General features: G+C 48.8%; 1 protein-coding gene across 4 annotated transcripts in view; it reads left to right on the forward strand.

Moving 5' to 3' along the window:
• The window catches only part of LOC100978865 (nuclear RNA export factor 2), an 80,879-nt gene extending 73,560 nt beyond the window's left edge, over positions 1–7,319 (forward strand). For all 4 annotated transcript variants that reach the window (XM_055106295.2, XM_055106296.2, XM_055106297.2 and 1 more), the window contains 11 exons: positions 1,624–1,660; positions 2,039–2,107; positions 2,194–2,249; positions 2,381–2,488; positions 2,609–2,667; positions 2,807–2,922; positions 3,018–3,060; positions 3,661–3,733; positions 4,268–4,450; positions 6,862–6,922; positions 7,069–7,319. In XM_055106295.2, coding sequence (XP_054962270.1) covers positions 1,624–1,660; positions 2,039–2,107; positions 2,194–2,249; positions 2,381–2,488; positions 2,609–2,667; positions 2,807–2,922; positions 3,018–3,060; positions 3,661–3,733; positions 4,268–4,450; positions 6,862–6,922; positions 7,069–7,113 — 850 coding nt within the window. In that variant the 3' untranslated portion in view covers positions 7,114–7,319. The remainder of the gene's footprint in view (positions 1–1,623; positions 1,661–2,038; positions 2,108–2,193; positions 2,250–2,380; positions 2,489–2,608; positions 2,668–2,806; positions 2,923–3,017; positions 3,061–3,660; positions 3,734–4,267; positions 4,451–6,861; positions 6,923–7,068) is intronic.
• The last annotated feature ends 1,892 nt before the right edge of the window (positions 7,320–9,211 follow it).

Consider the following 9,211-nt stretch of genomic DNA (forward strand, 5'->3'; position numbering starts at 1 on the left):
GCTGTGTCTGAAGGTGCCCTTCTGCAGGAAGAAGCAGCCTTGGTCCTCTGGGAGGACCACAGACCTCCCTTCCTACTCTCTCTCTCTCTCTCTCTCTCTCCTCTCTCTCTGTCACTCACTCATCTGTGCTTAGAGGTCTCCTTTCCTTCCTCTGACATGGTCCCCTTTTCACCTGCTCTGGGGTGTGTTTCCCGCCTGTCTCCACCAAGCCTCCTCCAGTGTGCCCTCTGTGAGTGTGCTCCAGGAAGTGGGGCTCCCCCACCTCCCCAGGACCAGCAGTATTCAGATGCTGGTGCCCTGGACCGAGAAGAGTCCTTTAGTCCGGGGCTTCATGCTGAGACAGGCCTTCCTGCCTCCATGCTGAGATGGGGCTTCCCTCCCCTGTCCCGAGAGGGGTTCTCCTTCTCTTGCTCCAAAAAGGTCCCCCCACCTGTCCTGGGCTGGCATGGGGGCTTCCCTGCCCCATACTGAGGGCTGGGGCCCCGGGTGGCTGCTGTCATGCCATCTCTTCCTCTGGCCCAATGCCAGGAGCTGGGCCCTCCTTGGGGAGAAACCTGGGTTTCCTGCGTCAAGGGGCCAGAAGCGGGCCACGTTCCTGAGGCAGGAGTGGAAGGCAGAGGGCAGAGGAGGTTGAGAAGACAGAAGGACAGGCCTCTCAGGGCACTGCCCCACCTTCCCTCCTTCTCCACCTCACATCGTCCTGCCTGGGCCCTCAGAGGAGCCCTGGGTAGCCCGAGATGGGTAGCATTCCTCGGTCAAGGCGTCAGCACAGAGGGGCACAGGAGTCAGGGACCATCAGAAGAGAATACAGTGGTCTGGAGAGGGGGTCCCCAGACTCTGAACCCCATGCTGAGCTGGGGCCTGACTCTTCACTCCTCCCGGGAGAAGGTCTCCTGTCCCCGTGGCTGCTCTGTTTCCCATGCCCAGCTCAGACTGAGCTCACACAGGTGAGGAAGGCTCCAGCTGCATCCAGTGGGCCCCAGCCCAACAGGCGCATGTTTTCCTTTCCTGCCTCGGTCCCCAGGGCCAGCCAGGGAGCAGTGAGGGAAAGGGCTGCAGCAGGGGAGCCCTTTTCTCCTCTTCTCCTCCCTGAACTCCACCTCCGCAGTAGAGAGTCTTTCCCTTCCCTTTGCATTGCATCCTGTTTCTCCCTTGTCTCTCCTCTCCTATGTCTCACCCATCCGTCCCTCCCCTACCTTCACCCCATTTCTGTTGTCGTCCCCTCTGCCTTCCGCTTCCTGCCTCCTGAGTCCGGCCTCACTCACCTCCGTGTCCCAGCATCCTGGGCCATCCCTAAGGGCTGACCTGGTCTTGGCCAGGGCCTGGTCAGGCAGGTTGATGGACAGCCAGTGAGGTGGCAGAGCCCTGGGCTCCCACCCCATTTCCTGCTCCCTGCAGAGCCTTCCATGGTGACTTGGGCAAAGGGGAGGGAGGGAGAGGAAGAAAGCCCTGCAGCCTGGGCTCCCAATGCTGCTTCTTGTGGCACTGGAGAAAAGGGAGTCAGGACAGTCTAGATGGAAGCTAACCAGGAGGAAGGAGAGGGAGGAGTGTGAGAGGGAGTGGGAGAGAGACTGTGCAACCCTGAACTGTCAGTCACTTCATTCAATTTTTGGTTTTGGACAGTGCCATCCGGGATTGTTTCCCCAAGTTGTTACGCCTGGTAAGTATCTATAATACCGTCATCATTGTCTCCTCTTACTCAAGAAAAGGACCTCCATGCCTGCCCTCAAGTCCTTTGGGTCTTGCCTAGATTACATGCTTGTATCAGACCCTCATCCATTTTACAGGCATGGATTCCTGAAAAAGACAAGAATATTCTCCCTGGAAAATGTGTCCCCCCGCCGCCACCCCCCCCCCCCACACATTTGCATGTGATAGTAGAGATGTCCAGCACCCCATGAGAAAGCCACCCACTGGAATTTCCAGGGCCATTTCCCACCTAGCCTCTGATGCTTGTCTCCCTGGGCATGTTCATCTTATCGATCATCCAGCTCCACCTCCTTGGTCTCCACTGCTGACTTCCTCTTTCCTTCTCCAGGACGGCCGAGAGTTACCCGCACCAGTGATTGTTGACATTGACAGCTCTGAGACAATGAAACCCTGCAAGGTGAGGAAGAAGGACCAAGCAAGATTTGGGTTGCTGTAAGGGAGGCTTTGTCCACCGCATAGATCCAAATTGTCTTTTGATTTCAGGAAAACTTTACTGGGTCTGAGACCCTAAAGCATTTAGTCCTGCAATTCCTGCAGCAGTGAGTATCCCTGGGACCATGAGGAAGGGGAGGGCTGAGACAGGCTGGGCCACCCGTGCAGCCTGGGAGTTTTCAAGTCTCATCTGGGGCCCAGGCCACAGAGATAGCCTATCCTCACTGCTTCCCCACAGGTATTACTCAATCTATGACTCTGGAGATCGACAGGGTCTCCTCGGTGCTTACCACGATGAGGCCTGCTTCTCCTTGGCTGTTCCCTTCGACCCCAAGGACTCAGTCCCGTGAGTATCACGGCTCAGAGCCTGCTCTGGGGCTGTGTGTCTCCCCAGCAGACACAGGCCAACTCCTGGAAATGCCCACACTGGCCGGACCACCCACTCCTGCTCCTCTTTTTCTCCTAGGAACAGCTTGTGCAAGTACTTCAAGGATAGCAGGAATATGAAAACACTCAAGAACCCCTGTAAGTGTGTGATGGGGAAGGGTGGGCAAGGTAAGGGGGTGTGATGGGAACAATCACAGGGGCCAAGGACCAGGATGTGGTAGCGCCCCCGCCCTGCCCCGCCCACCCTGCCATTCCTTGCTTCTCTTCTCCTCTACAGACCTGAAGGGGGAACTGCTGAGGCGCACAAAACGTGACATTGTGGACTCCCTCAGTGCGTTGCCCAAAACTCAGCATGACCTCAGCTCCATCCTGGTGGACGTGTGGTGCCAGACGGTGAGCACCTGCTTCCTCCCTTGGGCAGGCCCAGAGAGCCAGAGGTGGGTAGGAGGTTAAGGAGGATCCTGAGCACCTGAGCGCTTCCTTTTCAGGAGAGGATGCTCTGCTTTTCTGTCAATGGGGTTTTCAAGGAAGGTGAGTGTCTGTATAGTCCCCTCCCCAGATCCCCCACTGCTCCCTCCCCCTGGCTGGGCTCCCTCTCAGAACTCCCCCAGCTTCCCTGCTTTCGTTCCTTTCCTTTCCTTCCTCTTCTTTCTTCCGTGTTTTCCCACCCCCACTCTGCCTTCAAACCACCCTGGTCTGACCTAGGTCCATGCCCGTCTGCCCTGCACAGCTCAGGCGTGCGTTAAGGACACAGACTGTGGAGTTTGACAGCTCTCATCCCAGGTCCTTACTCTGTGAACTTGTGCTGGTTACTTAACCCTTCAGTTTCCTCATTTGCAAAATGGGGCTAATAATCTATCTCTTGGGCTACTGTGAAATAGGAATTAAGTGAACTTGTGGTTTTCACAAGGCCCCACACATGATAGGGGCCCTGTCACTGGGAGCGGATTGTTCCTGTTGCTGCCCTCCCCATTCCTGCCACATCCGCCTGACTCCAAGTGAACAATTGTCCTGGTCTGCCCCCTCCCCCGCTTCTGTGTGAGTGTCAAGCAATACTCTGACTGGGGATCACCGTGTGAGCATGTTAAAGCCTGTGCAACTCTAAGGTGGTGGTGTTTGTTGTCTTTGAAGTGGAAGGACAGTCTCAGGGTTCTGTTCTCGCCTTCACCCGGACCTTCATTGCTACCCCTGGCAGCAGTTCCAGGTTAGTGCTGTGTTGTGGGTGGGAGCACCCATCTAAGCTTGGGGCCAGTGTTGTGGAAATGTGGTGGGTGCAGTCCTCCGGGTGTTCTCAATATTGTGGAAGGCCGACAGGAAGATCCAAGGAGCAGTCTAGCCTAGTGTTTAAGAGTGTGGGCCCTGGAGTCAGAATACAGATTCTGTTCCTCACTCCAACACTCACAAACTGTGTGACCTTGATCAACTTATTCGACCACTCTGTGATTCAGTGCCTTTTTCTGAAAATTGGAATAAGACTATCCACTTCCTTGGGCTGTTGTACAGGGTAAATGCGTTGGGGTTGGATCTAAAAATCTAGTGAAGCTGGTAGACAGTCCCTCCAAAGGTGGACTCTGTGGGAGGGTTAGAGGGTACCAGCCAAAAAATCTGGGAGGCAGGCACAGTTAGGGATATGGAAGGAATTTGGTTGCTGAGTGGCAGTGGTTAAGAAGGATCCTGTTGTTGGGGGTGTGGAGTTATCTACTTGTCCAGTTTGAGGGTGCATTTTTCTTTCCTCCAGTCTGTGCATCGTGAATGACGAGCTGTTTGTGAGGGATGCCAGCCCCCAAGAGACTCAGAGTGCCTTCTCCATCCCAGTGTCCACACTCTCCTCCAGCTCTGAGCCCTCCCTCTCCCAGGAGCAGCAGGAAATGGTGCAGGCTTTCTCTGCCCAGTCTGGGATGAAACTGGAGTGGTCTCAGAAGTGAGTGCTGGGAGTACATGGGGATGGGGGCCGTTGGGACATCAGAGGAATGAGTAATGGAAACTCACATGCAATTTGGAAAAATAACTATCTGGGTATTTTGCTTCCAAAAAAAGTGGGTCCATGAAAAAGGTATCATACTTTTATACTGGTATATGTAAATATTTTTTTAAATGGCATAATGCCCAAATGACATTACCTTCCATTTGTAAAATCTGAAAGAATCAACCACAACAAACTACTGATAAACCAGGTCAGCAAGGTTGAAAGATACAATATACAAAAATCATTTGTACTTCTATGTAGTTGCAATGGACAATCCAAAAAAATGAAATTAAGAAAATAAGTCCATCTACAGTAGCATCGAAAAGAAGAAAGTATGTAGGAACAAATTTAAGAGAAGAAGCGCAAATCTTATACTCTGAAATCTGCAAAACATTGCTGAAAAAAATTAAAGAAGACCTAAATACGTGGAAAGGCATCCCACGTTCATAGATTGGAAGACTTAATATCATTACGATGGCAGTACCACCCAGAACAATCTACAGATTCATTGCAGTCCCTGACAGAATCCCAACTGACTTCTTTGCAGAAATTGACAAGGTAATCCCAAAATTCATGTGGAAATGCAGTGGACCCCAAACAGCCAAAACCATCTTGAAAGAGAAGAACAACGTTAGAAGACTCACACTTCCCGATTTCAGAACTTGCTACGAAACTACATTAATCAAGACTGTATGGTACCGACATAGGAACAGACATGGGAATCAATGGAATATAATTGAGAGTCCACAGATAATCTCACGTATTTATGTCCAGTTGATTATCATTCAGGGTGCTGAAAAAATCCAATGGAGAAAAAAAAATAGTCTTCTTAACAAATGGTGCTGGGAGAAGTGGATATCCACTTGCAAAACAATTAATTTTGACCCCTAACTCACATCACGTGCAAACACTGGCAGAAAATGGATCAATGACCTAAAATAAGAGCCAGAACTGTAAAACACTGTAAGTGTACATCTTCATTACCTTGAATTAGGCAACCATTTCTTACATATGAAACCAAAAGCACAAGCAACCAAAGAAAAAATAGGTAAATTGGACTTCATCTAAATTAAAAGCTTTTGTGCATCAGCAGACACTATCAAGAAAGCGGAAAACCGACTGATGGGAACAAGGGAAAATATTTGCAAATCACATCGCCGACAAGAAGAACCCTTACAACTCAAGAACAAACAGACAAGCCACCAAATTAAAAAATGGGGAAATGATTTGAATAGATGTTTCTCCAAAGGAGATATGCAAATGACCAAGAAGCACGTGAAAATCTTCTCAACATCGTTAGTCATTAGGGAAACGCATATCGAAACCACAGTGAGTTACCACTTCATACCCACTACGATAGCTTTAGTCCATAAAAGGAAACATGACAAATGTCGGTGAGAATGCAGAGAAATTGGAAATCTCATGTATTACTACTGGGAACATAAAGTGGAGCAGTTGCTGGCAAAAAGATTTTGGCAGTTCCTCAAAATCTTAAACATGGAGTTACCACATGATCCAGTAATCCCACTCCTAAGTGTATACCAAAAGAAATGAAAATATATGCCCATTCAACAACTTGCACATGAATTTCCGTAGTGGCATTATTCCAAATAGTCAAAAAATGGAAACACATGGATTGACCTTCAGCTGATGAATGGATAATGTGGTACATCCATACGGTGGAATATTATTAGAATATTATTCATCCACAAAAAAGGATGTAGTTGTGATATATGCTATGACGTGGATGAACCCTGAAAACATTATGTGCTAAGTGGGAGCACCCAGTCACAAAAAGCCACATAATTATATGATTCCATTCATACGAAGTGTTCAGAATAGCCAGATCCGTAGAGACCGAAAGCAGAGTAGTGGTTGCCAAGATCTGGGGAAGAGGGAGAACAGGGAGTGATCTCTAACAGTTAAGGAGTTTCTTTTTGAGGTGATAAAAACAGTTTGGAATTAGATAGGTGTGATGGTTGCACAATCTTGTGAATAGACTTAAAAGCACTGAATTGTACACCTTAAAATGGTGACTGCTACAGTATGTGCATTATATCTCAATAGAAAAGAAACATATTATTGAATTTCCACTTGTTATTTCTTGAACATCTTTCTTTATCAATATGTATTAGGCTCCCTTGTTCATTTGAATACCCCTATGTTTCTGATTTGAATTCTAGTGGGCATTAATGTCAGGGATGGGCGTTTTGGTTTTCCCTAGGCCTTTTTTCATTGTTACGATAGTGCTCATATTGGTACATGTGACCCAGCAAAAAGGTAGCATAGATTAAGGGTGGCATTGCATAGTCAGCGTGTCTGTCCTGGGCTAGTAATGGAGAGCACCTGTTCTTCTCCCACCCCAGGTGCCTTCAGGACAATGAGTGGAACTACACTAGAGCTGGCCAGGCCTTCACTATGCTCCAGGTGAGGTCTGGGAATCAAGTGGGTAAAAGACAGCTGTCTCTGGGTCGTCAGGAGGGCCAAGAAGATGGAGGCCAGGTAGTGTGGGGATGGAACCCAGTGCACCTGGCTCTACTAACATCCCAACTCCTTTTCTTTACTTTCTCTAGACCGAGGGCAAGATCCCCGCGGAGGCCTTCAAGCAAATCTCCTAAAAGGAGCCCTCCGATGTCTTCTTTGTCTTCGTTCACATCCTCTTTGTTTCCTCTTTTCACCAGCCTAAGGCCTGGCTGACCAGGAAGCCAACGTTAACTTGCAGGCCACGTGACATAACCACCCAAAGAGCCAGTTGCTCTGTGTATTCGCCCCACTCATGATCACCATTTTATTTTCATAATAAAGAGTGACGTTACACGTTGTACATTGTGTGCCCTGGATTGCTCTTCCCCTGCCCCAGCCGTGAGCCAGCAGGACCAGGACTGAAAGCACTGCATCCCTGTTCATCCCTGGCTGGCCTTAGCAGACACATGAATCTGGCTTGCCTTCATAGGTAATTTTGTCAGTAAATCCTCATGAGAAAGGACACACGCTCCTTCCAGAGACTGGCCTTGAGAGACAGTGGGACTCTGTCAGATGCTCGACCTGGAGGCCCACAGAAGCAGGCATGTTACCTTGGCACACCAGGGGCTTCCATCCACCGTCCCGACCCCTCCCTTTCCCAAAGGTGCACTTTTCGAGGAGTCGTCTCAGGGTAGCACCTGCGGTGGGGGGTGGCGGGGGAGGGGGATACTCAGCCCATCTACCCGGCACACTCCTCAGAGAGCTGACACCGGGTGCTCCATGTCCATGTTCTTGAAGGGGATCAGCCATTTATTTTCACTTCTAAACAAACAGCGGTAGCACAGAATCTCACCTTACGGTCAGTTCTCAACAACTGGCATTTAGCAGTTCCTAATTGCAGGCAAGAGTTGAACGAAACGTTTGCACAATTTATTGTCCACACTCCTGTGATGCTTGCACGTTAGACAATCAGCTGGCATACTTTTTGAAATTAAAATAATAGCAGTGTGACGTTTTCAAGTCACAGTCCTATAAATGGTGACATAGGAGAAGTACCACCAGTTTACAAATTATGCCTCCACTTTCGTGTTTGGCATACGTTACTTCCTACCACTTGCCACCTTCCTACCACTTGCCACTTTTCAGTTCTTTATGTACATGTACATTAGGGATCCATATGTTGGAGTGTGGATTTCATAAAACTAGGAACTAAGGGGATAGTTGCCATTACAAAAAGAATATGCCAACCTTGTTCTTCCCTGTAGTGCCTCAATAGTCGAAGACAAGCTCCTGTACCTCTCTAAGCCTTGGTCCTCTCACCCAGGGAGCAGAGACTACAATGTGTGCTTCTCAGCCTCATCGTGGGGACTAGAGATGGCCTCACATGTTACCCATCAACCACAGTGTCTATTCAGCTCAGGCTCTCAGAGCTACCAGGGCTCCTTTGTGGACAGGAACCATGGAACCCATCACATGGCCCCTCTGCTTCCTCTCTCTACATCATCAGGCTTCCACAGCCTGGACCTCCTTCCCTAGCCAGCTCTGACGTCCTGGTCTTCCAGTCACTCATCCTCCTGCCAATTCCCATGATTTCCTGTGGTCGTATCCTCCCAGCACATGGTAACTCTGACACCTGAACTCACTCTCTCATCTCTCGTGCGCTCTACCTCTACACACACACACACACACACACACACACACACACACACACACACACATCATCATCATCATCATCTGCAAATGGTCCATTAGGAGACAATCTTGGAAGTTTAAATGGTGAGGCAAAGTGTATGCTTCCCAAGATTATTTCTGAAGTTGGAGGGAGGAGACAAGAGTACTCGCATACATTGCTTCCGAGCATGTAAATTGACATAGCCATTTTTTAGAATCATTGAGAACAATTCAGTCATAAATAATTGAATAAATATATATGTGCACATAAATATATATGCACACTTTTTATATAAGAGAAATCATAATGCAGATGCAGTTTAATATCCGTTTCATTTTAGTTAACAAAGTCATTAACATAAAGCTATGCATGTCATCATGCTATAATTTTATGTAGATCTGCAGTGATGACTTTCTTTTATTCTTGACATTGTTCATTTATGTGCTAATTGTGTGGAGTGTGGAGGGGAAACTTTGATTAGGACAGAAAGGAGCATACGGCAGCCACAGCCAGGAGAGTCCATCCACAACTGCTCTGTTCTTTTCCTTGGGCCTTGGCACACTCTCCTTAGGGATAGGGTG

Source organism: Pan paniscus, chromosome X, assembly GCF_029289425.2.
Source record: "Pan paniscus chromosome X, NHGRI_mPanPan1-v2.0_pri, whole genome shotgun sequence".
Classification (NCBI taxonomy): domain Eukaryota; kingdom Metazoa; phylum Chordata; class Mammalia; order Primates; family Hominidae; genus Pan; species Pan paniscus.